The sequence below is a fragment of the Microtus pennsylvanicus genome, chromosome 20 (genome assembly GCF_037038515.1).
Source record: "Microtus pennsylvanicus isolate mMicPen1 chromosome 20, mMicPen1.hap1, whole genome shotgun sequence".
Classification (NCBI taxonomy): domain Eukaryota; kingdom Metazoa; phylum Chordata; class Mammalia; order Rodentia; family Cricetidae; genus Microtus; species Microtus pennsylvanicus.
This window is the reverse complement of record NC_134598.1, coordinates 33,679,683-33,702,123: the sequence shown is the minus strand read 5'-3', so window position 1 is coordinate 33,702,123 and position 22,441 is coordinate 33,679,683. Positions and strand designations below refer to the sequence as shown.

Here is a 22,441-nt window from a genome sequence, read left to right as displayed (position 1 = left end):
AGAAAGTATCTTCTCAGCAGGCATTACTCTTTACACATGCTGGGATGGAAGAGGCCTTGTGAATCTGCTAAGTTTTAGGGACTTTTTGAGACTTTTGAGTTGCTTGCCTTTTGAGCCTCTTTAGTTCAAGATGGCATGTTTTAACTCAAGAAAATCACCAGCTCATTCCTTATACTGGAGCGTGGTTGGCAAGTGTACTGTACTAAGCTTTGTATCTTAATGTTGACTGTGGGTCACATGAGAGAACTTCTAAAACACAACACTGTGTTTGTAGAACAATGGTGACCACAAACACTACAAATATCTTTTCAAACTTTTACTAAGTAAAAAATGAACATTACACATACATATTTAATATTGGTCTTTCCAACTTTATTATGTACAAATAAGAATAACAAATTTTAAATAAAATACTTAGTTCTAAGAGAGCAGAATCTTAATGGTCTGCAAACACTTTAGTTGATCACAGTCAAAACTACACAAAAGATCTCTAGGCCAAACTGACTGGTGAGATAACAAAATCTGTGTTTTCAAGTATGAAGAACTAAACATTTACTGTCTCATGACAAACAATCTATTCTCAGAAACAGTGCAGGTTTTGTTATAGTAGTCTAACTACTCAAACGTGGACTGAATCACTCTTGACGGCAATAGCTCACCTTAGAAGTCTGTGAACATCAACCATGACTCAGAATATTTATATAAACTGAAGACTTTATCTTATGATGAAAAATAACAGTCCTTAACCTCCTTTAAAAGGAACTTTGAGCCGGGCGGTGGTGGCGCACGCCTTTAATCCCAGCACTCGGGAGGCAGAGGCAGGCGGATCTCTGAGTTCAAGGCCAGCCTGGTCTACAAGAGCTAGTTCCAGGACAGGCTCCAAAACCACAGAGAAACCCTGTCTCAAAAAACCAAAAAAAAAAAAAAAAAAAAAAAAAAAGGAACTTTGAAGTTAAACTTTCCAAGACTTTCATTCAAAAATGTTTCTTAAATATCAAATTTCTCTTCACAGACACTATGTCCATTTTCTTCATAATCTTCTCTTGTAACCACCATATCTTCAAAATCATCATTTTCAGATATCAATTTTCCACCTTCCCAGGAGTAAGTAATAGGGCTGCAATAGAGATCACATAAATAAACATAGTCACCAACTGATGGTTTATAGATCAAATGTTGACTGTGAACTACAAGACTGCAGGTTCTGCTCGACGTAGCGAATCTCATTTATGGTGTAGACATAAACTCTTCCTCAACAGTACAGACCAGTGGATTGTTTCCCGCCATGTCCCCTATTTTATGGTCCCTCTACTTCTATGAAAACCCCAGAACATAAACAAAAGCTGGAGAGGAGTAAGCGGAAAACCAAAGCCAGGATGTGTTAACCTAATGATTCTCACAGCAAGCCATGGACACTATGGGTCAGTCCCACTTTGGAGGTAGGAACAGGAGGCTCCAAGGCTACCCTGCCCCTGAGCTGTACTGTAGACCTAGCAACATTCTCAGCGCCACTTTCAGTCTGTGCTGTTGCTATGAACACCGCTGACATCACACGGAACAGACAGGAGGTAAGATCTAAGCAGAACACTCTGTTTGGCTCTGCTGTCTCCAGCCACCAGTGCTTTGTGCTGGCTCGACTCTACTTCTCCTCTTCCCCAGCTGAGATCAGAGGAGGTAAAGAGAAATGTCTCACCTACCGCATGTGCAACCTTTTATTAATGGATTATTTATGTCTGTATATTTGTGCCTGCATTTTCCTTCTGAAAGGAAAACCGTACAGTCGAACTAAAGAACAAAAGCTATTCTGGTTACTCCCTTGGTCTCAGACATGTATGTGCAAGATGAAAAACCCAGCGTTAAGAAGTACATGAACGCTACTGCTGACCAAAAATTATTCCAGCATCTAACGATTCTTTAACTGTTAACAACAATTAAAACTACAAATGGAAGTTTTATAGGTGGTGAATATCTGTAATCCCAGCACTTGGGAACATGGACATAATGATCGCCAGTTCAGGGTCTGTTGGGCTACATATCAAGCAACACTAGGTCCCAAAGAACAGAAACAAAGGAAAACAAAAAGCAATATCAATGAGAGCCTTCTATAAACTACTACAGGCTTGAAAAAATACTTTGGTGTAAAAAAAAAAACCTTTAGATTTAATTAGACTAGGATCTTATTTGTAACTCTGCCATTAACACTAGGCAAGCTTTGTGTTAGCCATACTATGGTGGTACACATTTTAATCCTAGCACCCAGGAGGCAGGAACAGAGGCAGAGTAACGTCTACGCATTCGAGGCCATCCTGGTCTAAATAGTGAGTCTCAGGCTAGCTGGTGAGACTACCTCAAACAAACAAACGAAGAGCTATTGTTTTGGGCAGTTGATATAGCTGACTTACTAGACAAGTTCATGCTACCTCAGCCTGAAAACCTGAATTCAATCCCTGAGACATATGTCAAGATAGAAGGAGAAAACCAACTCCATAGAGTTGTCCTTTGACCTCCACACACATGCCTGTAGCACACACACACACACACACACACACCCCAATAAAATTAAAGACCGTCTGATTCAGCTAACATAACTGGGCTTTACTCTGGCCACTGCTGTGAACTGACCACATGAACCAGGGACCCACAGGCCTTCTCTCTGCAATGTCCAATGCTAAGCTCTGAGTAAGATGGGATTTGAAACTATTCCCACAGCTCTGTAGTTCTACCTTAACCGCTCATGTTGAAATTATACTATCTGCTCTTTTTCATAAAAAGCATCGTAGACATTAAAAAAGATTTCTCTTAGTTTTTTGTTGTTGTTTTTTCCAAGAACAGTCTCACACAGACCAGGCTAGCTTCAAAACTGCTAAGTAGATGAGCTTGGCATTGAACTCCTGATTCTTCTGTCTCTAAATTCCCAAAGCTTGGATTACAGGCAAGCACCACCATACTTGACTTCACAACAATTTTTAATTAAAAAACAACAACAACAACAAAAATACCCAGTTTAGTTAACAATAAAGGTTCATTGAGAACATTTAGAACTTAAAAAATTCCAAAAGATATGAACTGATATAGCTTATCTTAATAATTCAATTCTTACACTTCCATTCTTCAGAACTCATCACAAGATGGTACAGCAAAAATAAATCTAGTAAGAATTCGGCTTCTTCACCTATAGAAGTCCCAGGAACCAGCACTGACACAAGTGGGAAGAGCTCATGTTACTGATCACCTATCACGTGTCAAATGTGGTCGGCACGTTTCTTCTAAGTCACTTACGACTTAAACTTTCATTTTTGAGAGAAAGAAAACGAGGCTCCCACTGGGGAATAAATCTACACAGAGCCAAGCTGTGAACTCACACCTCCCGCAGGCCACCTTCCCGCAGACCACCTTCCCGCAGGACGGCTCTGCTCCTTTACAAACCGGCACTTACTTTTCGGGCAGCACGACAGACACGTCATAGTCTGTTGGCGTCAGACAGCGGACTTCTGAATAAACCCGGTCTCTGAATCCTGGGAAAAGTGAGTTCCCTCCTGTCAAGACGATGTTCTTAAAAAAATGTGGCTGCATTTCTTTAAAGGAGAAAAAGAAGAAAAACAGTGTTAGAAAACGTACTTGTCCCTGGAAAGGCTCAGCTGAGCAGGCAGGCAAGCAGCAATCGGGGTTAGGGCTGGGAAACTACCCTGGCATCCATTGTTAAGATTTAAAATTCTTTGATTGTTTCACTACTGAGATTTTCTTGTTGCTATTGCTGAGACAAAGGCAGGACAGCCTCGTTTCTAGAACACTGGGGTTATGGACATGCACCAGCACACCTTGCTACGCTTCAAGATTTGTGTGTGATAAGGCAATAATTAACACTGGTGGAGACACTCAAGACAGCAAATATGACCTCACAAATCCTTGATACAAAAATTCAGGGTGGGTGAACTACTGACTACGCTGGATCACATTTATCATCTTCCTCTCCTCAAACTGCGGGGGTCGCCTTCCTTGGTATTTTTAACTTGTTAGTTCAAATTTCCTGTTCTCAAACTAAAACCAATTTATCAACTACATAACACTTACTGTTGATGGGGAAAAATACTCAGTCTACAGCCTTTACATAAAGAGCCTAGGTGTGAATGGATTCTAAAGGTACGTGATGGCCGACACCAGGCATCATACAGTGAACCGGTACTAACCTACAGAGCGGTCAGAAATGGTGGCATATGCCTTTAATCCCAGCATTACTCGGAAGGCAGAAGCAGGCAGATCTCTGAGTTTGAGGCCAGCCTGGTCTAGAAGAGCTAGTTCCAGGACAGCCAGGGCTGTTATATAGAAAAAACCCTGTCTTGAAAAATAAAAAAAAAATAAACAAATAAATAAATATAAAAGGAAGGGAGGGCTGGAGAATTTACTGCTTTTGTAAAGAACCTGGGTTCAATTTCCAGAACCCATATCCAGCAGTTTGAAACTGCCTGTAGCTCCAGCTCCAGGGCATCCAAAGCCCTCTCCAGCTTCTGAGAGCACCTGCATGCATGTGGTCCACATAACTCATACAGGCACACATTCTCTCTCACACACACACAAGCACACACACCTTTAAGGTAGGAAGGCAGGATAGAAAAGAACTCTGCAACCCTAAGACACTAATTACTTATGCTTCAGAAGAGTGCAGAAGTCCCCATGAACACTACTCCACTCACCTCCACTCTGTCATTCACTCACTCATTCTTCCTGTGTGCGCATACACATGGGGGGGGGGGGGAGTGGCAGTCGCGCCTCAGAGCAAGAATAGAGGTCAAAGGACAACTTTATGGTGTTGGTTCTCTCCTTCCACCTTTTCATAACTTCTGGGGAATTAACCCAGGTTCTCAGGATTGTACACACAGGCTTGGGCCATCTTACCATCTATATTATTAAAAGTAAGCTTGTATGTTATTCTATAATATTGCAGAATGAATAAGTCATTTTAATTCTGTACAAATTTGGATTAAAACTTTCAGTTGAGCCTTGAAGTGCGTGCCTATGATTTTAACATTCAGAAGCTGGAGCAGGGAAGTCGTGATTTCTAGGCCAGTCTGATCTACATAAGAAGGCTGTGCCTCAAAAATAAAAATAAAAAACCAAACTTTTCTAAAATGAATAGAGCAATTTAATACTTACGGAAGGATGTACTGATGTTTAAATAGACCACAATGACTTTTGCAAAATACAATTTATGACCCAGACCAAATCGGCCAAGAACTACTCAAGTGCATTCCAGGGTCTGGAACTGTCTGCAATCATACAGGAGCCAGTGTTTGCTATGATTTCTCTTCAGCATGTCACTGGAATCATTAACGTACCTTCAGGGAGGTTTTGAATCGAATAGACAATAGCTTCTGGGATCCCCATCTCCTGAATGCCGATGTCAGAAGGGTTGAAGAGTATTTCTGGAACAGCAAACCTCTCGTTGGCGAGGCGAAGAATCTGCTCCCCAGATTTATACTTGCCGCTCAGCACCATCTCTTCTCTCGGCTGGAAGCAAAGAAAGAGAGTTAGGGCTGCATTATCGCGCTCACATGACAAATGATAGGAAGATACGATACTAGTAGAGGGACCATGTTCTTCCTGGACAACGGCATGCAAAATAACACATGCCATTCACTGCATAGACATCTGATATGCATGATTCCACAAACTTCACATAACACTAAGACAGGCATATTGTCGTTTCATTCATGATATAATTAGGCCTACGAAGGTCATGTGACTTATTCACGCTCTATCGCACCAGCCCAAAGAACAGCAGAAATTACATTCACAGTGTAACCATGATAAGAATGTTTCAGTTTGCTAACATTTGGGAACACTCTGCTCATAACACAAATTTTAAACAAAACTTTCCAGATAATTATAGAACATTACTAGGAAAACTATAAAGCTATAAATATAAACCACTTCTAATCCAATTAAATAATCGTTGTAGTAAGAAAAACAGTACCATTCTCCATAGAAGAATGATCATTTGTCTAAGGTGGAATGGGAAATATTCTTTATAAATTTACAAATTAGCTTACAACTAACATTAAGCCTGGTATGGTGTATACAGCTGTAATCCCAGCACTTGGCAGGCTGAAGCAGGGGTGCTGTGCAAGTCTGAGGCCAGCCTAAGCCACAGTATGAGACCCTGACCCTGTTCAAAGCAAAATGAAACTAAACACACACGTACATGCACGCACGCACGCAGACAGACAGTAGATTCAGCTTATGCATAATTCATTTTGTAGATACTAGACAATACCTGGGACCAGCACGGACTGGAGGACATGAAAGGTGTTTAGTTTATTTAAAGCCCTGACTCACAGAAGAGGATCAGGCTGACTGACCAAACACCTAGCCTGGGAAAAGAGCCAGCACTCAGTGTCCCTGCCGAATGTCGGCACCAGCCGTTAATGTGTAATCTGCAAGTACAAGTCTTTTCTGCTCAAGAGGACAATTCCAGAACATTGTTAGACACAGACAGATGAAGAGATTTTTCAAGACCGTGGGATACTGGTCAGCCAAACCCATGACTTACTGAATGGGCCTCGTACATTTATTTCCAGGACCATGAAAGAAACTATCAGTTTGTTTCATATGATTCTGCAGAAAGTGGTAATCACTAATCAGTTTAGGTCTGACAATTCACACCTTAGCAGGCAGCCTCTTTCTGAGAAGAAATAAAATTATATTTCTGTTGTTTGTCATTGATATTATTGACCTTATCCGTCTGTATGTTATTGTTCCTTCTACCAGCAGGAGGAAATCAGCACTTTTGAGTTTTCCCAAATGGGAACGGCCCCACAGGCTCATAAATGTGAATGTTTTGTTGCCCGAGAGTGGCACTCCTGGGAGGCGGAAGTCTGTCACTGGGGATGGGCTTAAGCCAGGCCCAGTGTCTCTCTCTCCCTGTCGTCTGTGATCCAGATCTAGAACTTTCAGCTCCTTCTGCAGCACCAAGTCTGCCTGCTGCCGCCATGCTTCCCACCAGGACAATAATGGACTGAACCTCTGAACTGTAAGGCAGCGCCGGTTAAATGCTTTCTTTGTAAGAGCTGCCGTGGTCGTGGTCTCTTCCCAGCAACAGAACACTGACTAAGAAGCTAAGTATGAAGACCCACAAACATTTCTGTCATTACATACAACGTTTTTCCAATTTCATCAATATTTGTTTTCCTAGCAGGAAACAACAAAATGAAGTACTAAAGAAACTCAAATTTTATAATTAAACTTACTGTAGATATAATAACGTTCACATAAATGACTAAACATGTAGAGGATAAATTTTAACATTAATCAATGAAGAGTAAACCATTCTTTTTATACATATACTTATTGTAATAGCTAGTCTAGCAAGAGCCCAGTTCAACCAACTTTATATTCTCATCTGATAAAGTGTATATTACATATGAAAATTACTAACAGTTAGTTTGGGGGGCTAGGAAGCCCTGAGTGTGTAAAAAGTGGATGAATCTCTGAGTGAGTGTGTTCTGTGGACCTGACGCAACCACATCAAGAACCAATGCCTCAACACATGAGTTGGAAAGGCAAAGTCTCCCCCATAAGGGTCACGGCTGGAAAGGCAAAGCTTCCTCTGATCCAAGCAGGAGTGTTTCCTAACGACTGACCACTGTGTGCAAAAACCAGCAACTTCCCAGCGGGAGACAACTGTAACAGATGCCTCCAGCTGAGACTCCCTGTCTCCTCCAGCCCTGCTGTAACAAACACGCTGAGGCTCCAGACTGCTGTGGCAGTTGGTGCCACTCCATCAGAGTGTATACAGCCCACCTCACCCAGCTGGATTTCTGCACCTTCTCCACTCCCTTGCCAACCCACTCAGGACCAGGCGCCAAGCCACAGAGTCACAGCAAGTTAAAGAAGTGCAAGCTCTAACTAGACTCTGTTCTCAAGGTCACAGGTCAGCAGAACCTGCAAACAATCATACACCACTCCCCCAACACCCTGCAAAGAGAAGGAGTAAATACTGTTCGACCGTGAGAGCGACTCAACAAGGCAGGCCCACCAAGCAGGTGCTGGTCAGGAAGAAACTGGCAGAGCTTAGTCCCTCACAGCGCAGGAAAACAGGTCTTAGAAAGAAAAATTCCTATTTGACCATCCCCAAGGACGAAGAAGAGAAAACATACAGATGTTAATATTTATTTACTTTTTAAATTATGTGTATTGGTGTGTCAGGGGAATACGCACAGGGATGCAGGTGTTTAAGGAGGCCAGGGGCCTCAGATTTGCTGAAGCTGGAGTTAGAGGTAGCTGTGAGCCAGCTGGCATGGGTGCTAGAATCGAACTCAGGACCTCTGGAAGAGCAGTACATGCTTTTAACCACTGAGCCGTCTCTCCAGCCCCCACCATACACATTTTTTTTTTTTTTGTGGTTTTTCGAGACAGTGTTTCTCTGTGGTTTTGGAGCCTGTCCTGGAACTAGCTCTTGTAGACCAGGCTCACCATACACATTTTTAATCTCTCCTGACTCTGTGATCTGTCAGGCTGGGAGGAACTAGACACCACTGTGACCTTATGCAGGCCCGCCTCTGTGGAAACAGACAACTTTACCGCTCTATCTTACATTCTCCACAGCATCACGTTAATCTTAGGATTGTGACCATAATTAGACAGAAACATGTGTAGATGATCAAGTGTCTGAGACAGCTCCACAGTCTACATGTTTAGGACAATTTTCCTCTGTGAATTTCAATCTGTATTTGACCTCTGTAATATGGAAAAAATTTCAGGCCTGCTAAATACAAACACTAACATAAAATAAATGCCCATTAAGTAGCTTGATGCAATTTACAAATAAGTTATCATTCTTTTTAAACAGGATGCTCATCGCTCACCTGTCTTCTGAAACCACGTAAACATAACTGGGTTAGCGTTGTGGTCTGCTTAGACTGAAGGTGTGCGCATCTTCCTACAGACTGCTTCTCACTGAACACTACATGCTCATCATGTAGTCTACTTCACTTTCATTACTATTTATTACAACAATATATTAAAAATGATCTTCCCTATAGCCGATACTGGGGCTGTGCAGTTCCCCGCTACTCTAAACGGATACTGTCACATCTTACACTTCTCAGCACAAAATGTTAACTTCCCAAGAGTCCTTTACAAGCCGTTAACTAGAAGGTCAGCCTTCAGTCAAACACAGAGCCGCCTTTTTCTGGAAATGGCCTTTACATTCAAGATGAACTGGAAGGTGCAGCGGAGTTCGCCCGCCCTTCACTACACTGTGATTCTACAGGAACCGCCATGAGTCAGTTCAGTCTTGGATTATCCACACTCATTTTCACAACAGAAAAAGAACCAATTTCTAACTGGATTGAAACTATTTTGTTGTTTTGTATTTCAGGACAGGGTTTCTCTGTGCAGCCCTGAGCTAGCTTTGTAGACCAGGATCTCTAACTCAGAGATCTGCCTGCCTCTGCCTCCCGAGTGCTGGGACTAAAGGTGTGTGCCACCACCACCGGTCTTAAAATAATTCTTAAACAAATTGTTTCATATAATGTAGACAATGACCTGTTTATCTCTAAGACTTATCATGTATGCTATCATCTGACTTTCTTTTCCTAGAGAAACTCATTAATTAAATCTATCCACGTGTGCCTAAAGAAAAGGTTACAAAAGGACCACATTAAAGAAGGCTGTCACCGTAAGACCCTGTCCATTCAGCTAAATGTAAAATGCTTTGCAAATCGGGTTGATGCTGTCACTTGAGGAGATATTATGCAAAATTTTGTTTTAATTACCTTACAGGGGCTGGAGAGATAACTCAGCAGTTAAAGAGACTGGCTGCTCTTCTAGAGGACCCAGGTTCAATTCCCAGCACCTATCCACACAGGGGCTCACAACTATCCATAACTCCAATTCCAGGAGATCTGACTACCTCTTCTGGTTTCTGTGGGCACTGCACATGTGTGCTTCCCAGACATACATGTGAACAAAATACCCACATACACTAAATAAAAATATACGAAACAAAAAAGAAATTTAAAAATTACCTTACAAAAGCCCTTTTTAATTGTACTGAAGTCAGGCAAAACATAGTCAATCATTACTGTATTATCTTCTCCTTTTAACCTGAAAAACAAAATATTTATCAAAATTAATTGCTCACACCACCTGAAGACTAGCTTCCCACATAAGAGATTACATTATACATACTTGGCGATATCCATGTCTCTGTAAAAATCCTGAGACACATAGCACACGTCTTCTTTCACTTGATTAATCACATGGGTTTCATCCATGACATGCAGCTGCCTAACAGACAAAACACAGACGATGTGAGGGCTGGCAAGGGCTTCACCACGCTAGGACTCCTGCCTTCAGCCTCATGAGATGGGTTCGATCCCTGGGCCCTGCGGCTGGAAGGAGAGAATCAACTCCCCCAAGCTGCCCCTGACCTTCATGCAGCCCTGCGGCTGGAAGGAGAGAATCAACTCCCCAAGCTGTCCCCTGACCTTCATGCAGCCCTGCGGCTGGAAGGAGAGAATCAACTCCCCCAAGCTGCCCCTGACCTTCATGCAGCCCTGCGGCTGGCAGGAGAGAATCAACTCCCCCAAGCTGCCCCCTGACCTTCATGCAGCCCTGCGGCTGGAAGGAGAGAATCAACTCCCCAAGCTGTCCCCTGACCTTCATGCAGCCCTGCGGCTGGAAGGAGAGAATCAACTCCCCCAAGCTGCCCCTGACCTTCATGCAGCCCTGCGGCTGGAAGGAGAGAATCAACTCCCCAAGCTGTCCCCTGACCTTCATGCAGCCCTGCGGCTGGAAGGAGAGAATCAACTCCCCCAAGCTGCCCCTGACCTTCATGCAGCCCTGCGGCTGGAAGGAGAGAATCAACTCCCCAAGCTGTCCTGACCTTCATGCAGCCCTGCGGCTGGAAGGAGAGAATCAACTCCCCCAAGCTGCCCCTGACCTTCATGCAGCCCTGCGGCTGGCAGGAGAGAATCAACTCCCCCAAGCTGCCCCCTGACCTTCATGCAGCCCTGCGGCTGGAAGGAGAGAATCAACTCCCCCAAGCTGTCCTGACCTTCATGCAGCCCTGCGGCTGGCAGGAGAGAATCAACTCCCCCAAGCTGCCCCCTGACCTTCATGCAGGCATGCTCGTGCATATTTACCACCCATCCCCCAAACAAAAGGAAGTGCAGTTCGTAATAAAGCTAGAAATGAGAAGCAATTGAACATAACCTTAAAGCACCGTTTAAGTTCCCTTTAAAGATTTATTTTTATTTTATGCATATGTGTACTTTGCTTGCATGTATGTCTGTAAACTTGTGTGCAGTGTCCAGAAGAGTACTGGAACTAGAGTTATGAACAGTGGTTAGCCTACAGGTGGGTGCTAGCAACCAAATCTCTCCTTTGGGAGAGCAGCCAGTGCTCTTTACCACTGAGCCATCCCTCCGGTACCTAAGTCATTTTTCTAGGGCTGGAAAACACACACACAAACACACAGACAAAACAATCCAGAATTAATATAGAAATGGTTTTTAGGAAGCATTAAATACTACATTTCTAAGTGTGTGTGTGTAGGTGTCCAAACAGTCTTACAATGTTGTCCGGGTTGGCACCTGTCTTAGGGTTTCTATCGCTGCAACGAAAACACCATGGCTGAAGAGCAGGTGGGGAGGACAGGGTTTACTCGGCTTACACTGGCTTACACTTAAGCGTTGCTGTTGTCATCACTGAAGGAAGTCGGGACAGGAACTCAAACAGGGCAGGATCCTGGAGACAGGAGCTGATGCAGAGGCCATGGAGGGAGCTGCTTACTGGCTTGTACCCACTGGCTTGATCAGTCACCTTTCTTATAGAAGCCAGGACCACCAACCCAGGGGCGGCACCACCCACCATGGGCTAGGCCTTCCCCCATTGATCACTAGATAAGGAGATATCTTACAGCTGGATCTTACTAAGGCATTTCCTTAACCGAGGCTCCTTCCTCTGATGAGGCTAGCTTGTGTCCAACTGACACACAAAACCAGCCTGTACAGTACAGGACAGAACTATGTAGCCCAGGCTGGCCCTGAGCTCATGGAAATCCTCCTAGGTCAGACTTTTAAGTCTGGGCCAACATGCTCAGTTTGGAATATTAAATTCTTGAATGTGTAAACCAAATCTTAACCTGACAGAACGTCCTCACTTTATCATATTTCATCTGTACGTTGTTCTGTAGAGGACAAGTGTTAGTTCAGCTGCAGAGACAGAAACTCAGGAAGGGTGTCAGGTGGTCTTGCTGACCAGAGTGAACTACGGACTCTCACCGTAGCGCCTTCTCTAACACTGTCTTTTCTGATCACCAAGTATTATGTGTCAGCACGCAGTACACAGAACACAGGCCATCTGATGAGTAAAATCAAAAACAATGCAGAAAATGGGATTGTTTTTAACGAGGTCCCTTCCTTCGAATATTTGTCTTTGCACACAGACTTTATTATACGCTATACGACTATTGATGTGGGATTTCCACCTGTAAGTTTTCTTCTTACTGGTTGATAAATAAAGCTGTTTTGGTGGGAAATCCAAACAGAGATATATAGAGAGAGTAGGTAGAGTCAATAAAACACCATGTAGTCACCGAAGGAGAAAGATGCCATTACACTACCAGTAAACTACAGCCTGTGGCAATATATGGATTTACAGAAATGGGCTAATTTAAGATGTAAGACCTGGCTAAAAATACCCCTGAGCCACTGGCCAAAGAGTGTTGTAATTAACATAGTTTTTGTGTGATTATTCGGGTCTGGGCAGCCTGGAAATGAATGTGCAGTATCAATTTACAGTCTATTTTATGTTTTCATTTAAATATTATCCCAGGAAAATTTTCCTATGCTATTATTTCTTTTTGTTTGTGTGTTTGCAGACAGGGTCTCACTGTGTACCCCTGGCTGTCCTAGAACTCACTGTGTAGACCAGGCTGGCTCGAGCTCAGAGATCTACCCGTCCCTGCCTCCTGAGTGCATGCACCTCCATGCCCAGTTACTTTGCCCTGTGCCACTGGCCTATCGCTGTAGAGCCAGGCCACTGGAGCCAACTTCTGGGAACTGAAGTCAGAAGGAACCTCCCCAATGAAATCGATTATCTTGCATACTAACTACACTAACTCAAAGCTGACCAACACAATGCCCTGCATTTGCTTCTAAGATTTATGGCTAGCTCAGTCCTTTGCATTTCTAAAGCTTTTGACTATATATGAGATTTAAAGCTTTCCTATACGTAAAAGCCATCAAAATCTCTCCTGAGGGCTACTGCGATGGCTCGGTGAGCAAACAGATACCTGCTGGGCAAACACCACAACCTGAGAACAACTGGAGATCACACGTAACAACAGGAGAGATAGGACTCCAAAAAGCTGTCCCGACACCACACACACACACACACACATACACACACACACACACACACACACACACACACGCACGCACGCACATAAATTAATCTATTACCCTGAGAGTGGTTCCCACACAGGAGGTGGAGTACAGACAATGGATGTGGAGGTGCTGCTTGGCAGGGGAAGTGATTTCTAATGCTCTAGGATACCAGGACGGCTATAGTCCAAAATACTTCCGTTTTTCAAAACGGTCAATAAAGATTTAAAAAATTCCCAACCCCCCCCCCAAAAAAAATTCCCAACCCAGTGAGACAATGTCTGTGGTGATATTCTAATTATCCTGATCTGATCCATACATTGTACACATAATTATATATATAAAGACAAATAATGATATATGTCATCTACATGTATTAAAATAATACATTGTGTCTACTATTTTATATGTATTTAGCTAACATATATAGCTTTAAAATGTCATTTAAATTTATTTTTATTTGTTTATTATGTGTGTGCAAGCAGACACACACAGGTGTGCCATGGCATGGGTGTCAGAGGTCAACTCTGTGAGGTCGGTTTTCTCCCTCATCATCAGGTCTTGGGGATCAAACTCAGGTTATCTAAGGTTTGCAGGCAAGCATCCTTACCACCCGAGTTAACCTTCCTTGTCAGCCCAAAATGTATTTCAGAAGAACCTACCCTATCCTTCTGCTTCAGCTGCTTCCTGAAGTAGTCACAGATGTGCTCACGTCTATGTTTTACTGTATTGCATTCACGATTTGCAAACTTTACTGTACACTTCTACCCAATTACTTTAAGTTGTTCCTGGGAAAATAAATACTTTGCATACTGTTGCTTTTGCTTTAAATATTTTCCTCTGTGTGTATAGTTTAAAGTCTTTTGTGGAGGATGTAGTTCAGATAGCATCTCACTACGTACCCCAAGGATAGCCAATGAACTCACTATGTTGCCCAGACTAATACTGAACTCTTTCTTGATCTGCTGGCCAGGCCAAGTGCTGGGATTATAGGTATGTGCCCAGTGCCTGTCCCTGTTACCCTACACCCTCATTTTTCTTAACCTTTTTCTCCTTTTCCATTTGCTTTTTCTCACGGCTAGAGAAGGGAATTAAATATCACAGCATTCTGAAATCAAGCCCAGCTGACCTGGTCCAATACTACATAGTATTTACATAATCATAATATTATGAACGCTGTTCACGAGTTTTGAACTTTTAGACTTACACTTTAAGAAAGGGGAGACAGGCTTAACCACAGCACAAGTAACATGCTATAAACTCGGTAGTTAAGAAAAGTTATAAAGCCAGACAGGGGTGGTGCGCACCTTTAATCCTTGCATTCCGGAGGCAGAGGTAGGTGAATCTTTGTGAGTTCGAGGCTAGCCTGGTCTACAGATTGAGTTCAGGACAGTCAGAGATACACAGAAAAATCCTATCTTAAAAATCCAAAATATAAAAAGGAAAAGAAAAGCCAACCTCTAGCTGGGCGTGTGGTACTGCATCCTCCCCAAGTTCAAAGTCAGTGATTACCTGTAGGATATGATCTCTTTCAGATGGTTCGTTAAGAGTTTTCCGCCCACATTTATCCTGTAAAAGGAGAGAATTCAACTTTGGTTCAGTCATCACACACTTCATCCTAAGACATAACATGAAACTGACACAAGATGGGAAATGAGATAAAAACCACACACAGCTCACCGAATAATTGCTTCCTTTTTCTTTTTACTTCTGCAGTAGGGGACGATGTGTGTGAAGGAGTAGCCACTGTCCACGATGATGCAGCACAGCTCAGAAGGATTGTCGCGGAAGTATCTGTGTGCACTCAGGGCGCCGGCTGGGCAAAGGGTGATGGGGGAAAAGTGAACACACGAAAATACACTATGACTTTAAACTAATAAGGAAAAGCAGTAAACTAAGGCAAACACAAACGACAAAAACTGCCTTTATGCCAAGAGCGGTGGCGCGCGACGTTAATCCTAGCACACGAGCAGTGGAGTTCCAGGGCAGCAAGGGCTACATATAGTGACCCTCTCTCCAAACAAACACACGACAACAGAACCACATGAACAATAACAAAAAAGCCTTTAATTTTTAAGAAAATTGCGAACTCCTAACAGTATTATAACTCTCTCTTTTCTAGGATTGACTGACCGACTAGTGTATTTATGTTTTCTGAGGCAGGGTTTCTCTGTGTAGCCCTGGCTGTCCTGGAACTCGCTGCGTAGAACCGCCTGCCTCTGTGTCCCCTTTGCTGGGATCAAAGGTGTGTGCCACCACCACCCGGTTTAGATTTTATCTTCAATTACATGTATGTGTCTGTGTGTGAATGTGTTTGAGTACCGGTGCATGCAGAGCCCAAAGCACTGGAGTTATGAGTGGGTCCTCTGTAAGAGCATGGGCACCCTTAACCACTGAGCCTTCTCTGGTCCCTTTACAACTGTCTTCAGATCTCAATGTTGAAACTTTTAAAACTCACACTTACACAGTAAACAGGAAAAGAACACGACCTTTTATTCAGTCACTCGGGCCTTCTTTTGGAAGGTGAACGAGCTAGAATCTAACTCTATAGTTTTGGGAGACCTGGAAATCACTACTTAGCCACTTTTTTCTTCATGGCAGACTGTTACTCAATTGCTTAGGCAAACTGTAAATTCTCAATCCTGCTAGAATTACAGACCTGTGCCAATGAGGCCAAACTAAAGTTCTATGCTTAAAATAAAAATTCTAGGTTTTATTTCCCTCAGAGCTAAAAACTACACCTACTACTCAGGATCTTAAGTTTCTTTGCCCCGTTCATAACCACACTTAGTGAAATTTCAATACAACTTTGTAACTTACCATTCACTCTTAACACTGCTTGGAACTGATATTCTTCAAACAGAATTTCATTCATTGACTCTTGAATTGAAGTGAAGTTAAAATATGGTTCTGTTATAATAATATTAGTATCTAAGAAATCAACCTATGGGAGAAAAAAAATCCAAGTTTTATAATCTATATTGATAATCATCAAATTTGTTTCATATGTGTGTGTGTGTATGTATGTGTGTGAGTATAAAATAAACAAAATTGTCTAATCCTCGTATTACTAATACTGACAGTAATCCTCATTTAATACATAAACTGAGTCACAGAAAAAATATGTTACCCAGATTCATATGGCCACTTGGGGCCATAGCTAATATTTGAACTCGGAGAGTCTAGTCACAATCTTACCTTAATAAGATAAAAACATAGGCTTGCCAAAGTGTCAAACTTTTAGAGACAAAAATAAGGGCAGATGCAACCCAATTAGTGCAGCCATTGCTACTTCGTTATTCACAGAAAAGAAAAAAAAGGCAAGAATTTTCCAGAGACCTCTCTAGAGAAAGGTCTGCAGAAAACTCAGCAGGATTCATGGCTGTGTCTGGTCTCTTCTCCTTTCCCTTTCCGTACTGGCAATTCCAAGTTCAGGATCTGGGCCCAGGGCACCCTCCCCAGGGACGCCCTTCTCATGATTATGCTCTGACTGTGTCTACAAGCTTAGCCAGGGCTCCTTGGTCTTCAGTGCGAGCCTGAGTGAAGGAGACGGTGGTGCAGCTTCCTGGAACCTAGGCATCTCAGCTGGATTTTCCCTTGGGTTTTCTGTCCTTTCAACACCACAGTCTCGAGGTAGATTAAAACTTGAGCATACTCTCAGCCGGGCTACAGTTACACTATAGTTGTTAAAAACCATACATAATCAGGGCTGGAGAAATGGCTCCATAGTTCAGAGCACTGGGTGCTCCTCCAGAGAGCACCGGTTCGAATCCCAGCCAGGGGATCTGACATCCTCTTTAACTTCTATGGATAGTATATGCCTGTGGTGCACAGACACAAATGCAGGTAAAACACCCATACACACAAAGTAAATTCTCCGCATCATGGCTCACAACCATCTGTAACTCTAGCTCCAAAAGATCTTCCATGGCTTCTGTGGGCACCTACACACACGGGGCATACGCTCACACAGATAGACACAAACACACACACACACACACACAAATAACAAATAATAATACAAATCTTTTTTAAAAAAACCATAAAATTCTTATAACTGCCATCTATTCAGATGTGTAGGCAAACATATCTTTTTTAAAAAAATATTTATTTATTTATTATGTATACAATATTCTGTCTGTGTGTATGTCTGCAGGCCAGAAGATGACACCAGACCTCATTACAGATGGTTGTGAGACACCATGTGGTTGCTGGGAATTGAACTCAGGACCTTTGGAAGAGCAGGCAGTGCTCTTAACCACTGAGCCATCTCTCCAGCCCCAGGCAAACATATCTTTTGGTTAAACAGAAAGGATATGTATAGGTCTGCATATGTATGTATATGCATGTATATGTCTAATATAGTCAAAGGCTAAGGAAGTAGCTGAGAGAGGGAGGAACCAATCACCTAGCACACAAACACATCACAGGTTTGACTCCCTAGCTGTGGAAAAGGAGAGTAGAAACAGGAAATAAAAATTTACTATTGAGCTTCACACAGATTATCTGCCTTGCACTTAAGTCTTCAACCTGGAGGCTGTAGTTATTCGCATTCTCTAACTATTCAGAGACCACACTAGGGGTGGTGGTGCATGCCTTTACCACCGGCAGGGCACTCCGAAGGAAGAGTTTGAGGCTAGTCAGTTCTGCTCAGTCCAACCAGGAACACACAGTAAGACCCAGCCTCCAAGTTAAATAAATAGGTAAGATTCAGGAAAACCTACATCTGAGTGCCTTAAATGCATGTAAGTCTTAAATGTTCACATAAAACTTTATAAATGTAAATCTGATTCTTCATTTGAATTAAGATGCAGAAATAGAATTTTAATACATACTCTAACTTGTTACCTGATACATTTCTTTTCCAAAAAGATAATCCCAAACTTGTCGTTGGACATCCCAATTCACCAAGTAGCCCTAAAATTAAGACAGAACAAAACAAAAAAGCCCTTTAATAATCAAGACTATTTTAATAATTTTTAAGCGTAAGGTTAAGGGCGATGGTTCAAAGAGTAAAGGAGCTAGACTCACAAGCCTGGGGACCTGTGTTCTATCCAGAACTGACAGGACGAAAGAGGAGAATTGACCCTAGAGTCACCCCCAAGTCCTGGGATGACATTGGGACAATGTGACGTCTGCTCATATCACACCCTCCCACGGGACGACGTGACGTCTGCTCATCTCACCCACGCCCCATGGAACGACATGACGTCTACTCATCTCACACACTTCCACGGGACGTCGTGACATCTGTTCATCTCCCACACCCCCACAGGATAGCATGACGTCCTGTTATCCCACACCCTCCCACCGGACGGCGTGAGGTCCTGTTATCTCACATCCCCACACAAACTTAAAAAACAAAACAATCAACATGTTCTAAATCCCTGGGCTCTAGCTGTGAATGGTCACCTTCTGTGCTGTACAACCGTCAATCAGTTATAGAGGTGGTGTTCTCCTTGTTAAACATTCAAAAGCTTACAATGAATAACAACTAAGATGTCAATGGTTCAAACAGCACACCAATACATAAGGCATGCATGCTACCTGTTTTAATACAAATAAAATGTAATACAAATAAAAAGTATTACAAAGAGTAACTAAATCATGGTTATTTTTTACTAAAACAATTTCATTCCAATTTGTCATTTTAGTTCAAACTGGAAAAAAAAAAGTTTGTAGAGATCTAAAAATATTTTCACTTGCACCCTATAGCTCCAGCCCCAGGAGCATCTGAAACCTCTGACCGCTGTCAGCAACTGTCTCACCTGCGCTTATACACACATGTATAAAAATAGCAAGTCTGATGCCCAGACCTGCAGTGGCTCACACACTTTTCCTCCTCGCATCCTATTGGAGAGACGGGAGGGAACAGGAGCATCCCTCGGGTTTCAGAGTCAGCTAGCCCAGAGAAGACTGCACAATGGGAGAAACGAGACCTGTTTCAACTCTGACCCTGTCCCCCCACCACACACAATTATAGGTTTATAATATCAGAAATAAAACATAAATGTGTTACCTTTTGGAAAGGAAGAATGTAAAAGAGTCCTGAAGGGTCTTTTATTTCATCAATCTGGTTGGCAGTAAACGTTTTAAGACGCGCTGTTTTTGATCTGAACTGGCAATTGGGAATGACCCTAGGTGCAAAGAAATAAGAATCATCTTCCAACTATTCAGTTCCTAAAAAGCAGCTGTACTCAGTGAACACCCGTGTGCTAAGACTACTTTATTCATAAACTAGTGTTTCTCATTGTCTCCGAGGAACTAAAACAGTACCTTTAGGTTGTCGTGTTTACAGTGCTGGGGTCCAACAGACCCTCTGCTTTCTCAGGGAGCTTAAAGAACCCTTGGGGGCAGGTGTGGTTCTGCTATTGCATTAAAAACAAACAAAACAAAAAATAATCCCTTTCTATGTATGTGCTATTGGCATGCATCTGTTTGTTTACGTGTCTGGGTATTTTTTCTGGATGTGAGATCTCCTAGGGCTGGAGATACAGGTAACAGTTAGCTTCCATGTAGGTGCTGGGAAGTAAACTTAGAAGAGCAGAAAAGGCTCTTAACCATTAGGCCATCTCTTCAGCCCCAGGTACCTGGTTCTCACTTAAGGAAAAAAAATTTACGTAGCAGAAGTCTTATTTTAATAAATGTCTTTCAATAGCACTGAAGTTGTAAGAATTCAGTAAAACAGGCTGGGCTAAGTAATATAGTGCCTACTCAAAATACAAGGGTTCAACGCCTAGTATTAAAAAAAAAAAAATCAGAGGCTGGAGAGATGGCTCAGAGGTTAAGAGCATTGCTTGCTCTTCCAAAGGTCCTGAGTTCAATCCCCAGCAACCACATGGTGGCTCACAACCATCTGTAATGCGCCCTGCAGGCATACACACTGACAGAATATTGTATACATAATAAATAAATAAATATTTTTAAAAAAATTCAGTCAAATGCCCACTTAGGCCTGAAGGGATAGCCCTCATCAGTAATCCTAGCACTCAGAAGATGGAGGCTGGAGGATCTTAAGTTTAAGGTCATCCTGGATTACACTTAGTGCTACAAGGCTCTGGGGGTGTGGCTCTTCTTACCGGTGCAAGGTCCTGGTTTGAGCTCAAGCACTGAGAAAGGTGTATTACTAATTCAAACATACATTTTATGAAGCACATCTTAAGATATGCCACTTTAGCGCTCCTGGTTTTACCAACCAAGCCATTCAAGTAGGTTGGCTGCCCAACGTCTTCAAACTCCCTGGATTCTAATGTTAGTTTTACAATCTTAGCCGTTGGTGGGCACTGAACCTTTTGGGGGATGCGATAAATCCCCGTAACTGGCGTTTCTCCAAAAGGCGAGCATGCCCCCAAACGTTGCCCACTATTTCTGAAATCTCATAAACTCTCTCTTTGGTTCCCTCGGTCCATCTCGAGAAACCTATTTCCTGTTGCCAAAGGAAATATACATGCCACTTCCGGAGCCCAGCAGCCACTAACGAAAACCACTTTCGGTTCGGAGCATCAAACCCACCCAGCCAGCTCCAAACCGAGCCGCATCCCTCGACTCGGGCTGGCGCCGCGCGAGGGCGTCTGCAGACCGCTCAAGTCGGAAAGCACAGCCTGTGGAGGCCACAAGGCGTACGCGTCCTGTCCCTCGGGGACGACCAACACTTACGACACACTGTCATGGCTGTAGCCGATTTTGGCGTTGTAGGCTCCGTTATCCAGGACTAAGGTCGTCATTTCTGCACCAGCCGCCCCACAGCGGAGCGGCTCGAACCCCCTCGGGCCGCCTCTGCTCAGGCTCCTTCCGGAACTCTATGATTTTTATGGGGGCGGAGCCGTAGCGTCAGCTTCCGGTTACTGTGGCAACGGACGACGCCGGAAGTCAGGCAGTGGGGACGGCCTTTCCCGTCCGCTAGCGTCCAGTTTTCAAATCCTGGTCTTTTAGGCAGCAGCGACCAGTACTTTTTCACCCGTTTCTCATGTTTCTTTACGGCGAACACTGGCGAATGAAAGCTTTTTGTAACCTCTGTGGTGGACTGCTTGTGCGTGCCTGATGCGTGTGTTCGATCAGAATTGTTGAGATATTCTTCAAGAGTACAAAACCGTATGTAGTGTGGAATTGGATATAAGGTCTCTCCAGCCTGGCCTTCATTTCTTGTCATCAGGTTGTAGGATTTGGTCATAATAAATTATTCGCTGTTTAGTTTTTATGTTTTTTCTTTCTTTTTTTTTAAACTCACATTCGCACTCCCCAACGAATCCCCAGCCCTACTTGCTCTCCAGGACTTAAAGTATCCTATCTACAAAGGATTTCCTGACATCTGACATGCTCCCTCTCCGTTCTGATTCCTGGAATTAGATGTCCTTCCTGCGTGCTTCTGTAAAACGGAGAACTCCTGTGTCATGATGTTAAGATCTTGGAGCCCAGCGTGGTGGCGAATGCCTTTACTCCTAGCACTCGGAGGCAGAAGCAGTTGGATCCCCAGTCTACAGAGCGAGTGCCAGTACAATCAAGGCTGCACAAAAAAACGAGGTCCTCTCTTGAAAACCAACAATCCAAAATAAATAAATAAATAAACAAAGCTTAATTAGGGTGTGGAAATGAAGCTCAGCAGTAGAATGTTTGCAAAGGCCTTGGGTTTTGATCACCAAAGAAAGAAAGAAAGAAAGAAAGAAAGAAAGAAAGAAAGGGAAAAACATTATTGAATGTATCAAGTTAATTTTGTTCAACTTCATCATTTTCTTTTATCCAACTCAACACTGAAGTGAGAAGATCTCAGGTTGAGGCAGGAGGATCACCTCCTCCAGTCTAACCTGGGCTACATAGCTACATGTAGATAGAGTCCTAGTCTCAAAACCAACAAAAGAGAAACTTTCACAAACAAAAAAGGGATCAGCTAATTTCCTCCAGTCAAGTGACACATTATCTTTAAACCTTCTGTCATCCAATAGCCATCATTTCTATTTCTCATTTTTAAACCACGCCCTTTCAACCCTGTCTCTACTGTGCTTCCGTCCTTTCTCACTGAATCTTCTGTCTGGCTTTCTTCACTATTTACGTGATTC

General features: G+C 43.0%; 1 protein-coding gene across 2 annotated transcripts; it reads right to left on the bottom strand.

Annotated features, from left to right (window-relative positions):
- Positions 1-350: 350 nt before the first annotated feature.
- Actr6 (actin related protein 6) lies at positions 351-21,191 on the bottom strand. Of its 2 annotated transcripts, none has more exons than XM_075954376.1 (11): positions 21,045-21,191; positions 19,408-19,525; positions 18,224-18,305; positions 16,209-16,332; positions 15,069-15,204; positions 14,901-14,957; positions 10,189-10,287; positions 10,026-10,104; positions 5,334-5,505; positions 3,437-3,575; positions 351-1,117 (listed from the first exon to the last, which is right to left on the bottom strand). In XM_075954376.1, exons 4-11 carry the CDS (start codon positions 16,261-16,263, stop codon positions 988-990), a joined length of 867 nt encoding a protein of 288 aa, XP_075810491.1. In that variant the 5' UTR covers positions 16,264-16,332; positions 18,224-18,305; positions 19,408-19,525; positions 21,045-21,191; the 3' UTR covers positions 351-987. The 2 variants fall into 2 exon arrangements, with proteins under 2 accessions (XP_075810491.1, XP_075810490.1); XM_075954375.1 differs by having other exon boundaries at positions 18,237-18,305; positions 21,045-21,185.
- Positions 21,192-22,441: the final 1,250 nt, after the last annotated feature.

Bases quoted from the DNA above. Each gene is read 5' to 3' on its own strand.
- Actr6 (XM_075954375.1), bottom strand. From the start codon at position 21,112: ATGACGACCTTAGTCCTGGATAACGGAGCCTACAACGCCAAAATCGGC. The intron at 18,306-19,407 runs GTAACACATTTA...TCTTAATTTTAG, and splicing joins ACATTCTTCCTTTCCAAAAG to GGCTACTTGGTGAATTGGGA. The intron at 16,333-18,236 runs GTAACAAGTTAG...TTTCTCCCATAG, and splicing joins TTGGAAAAGAAATGTATCAG to GTTGATTTCTTAGATACTAA.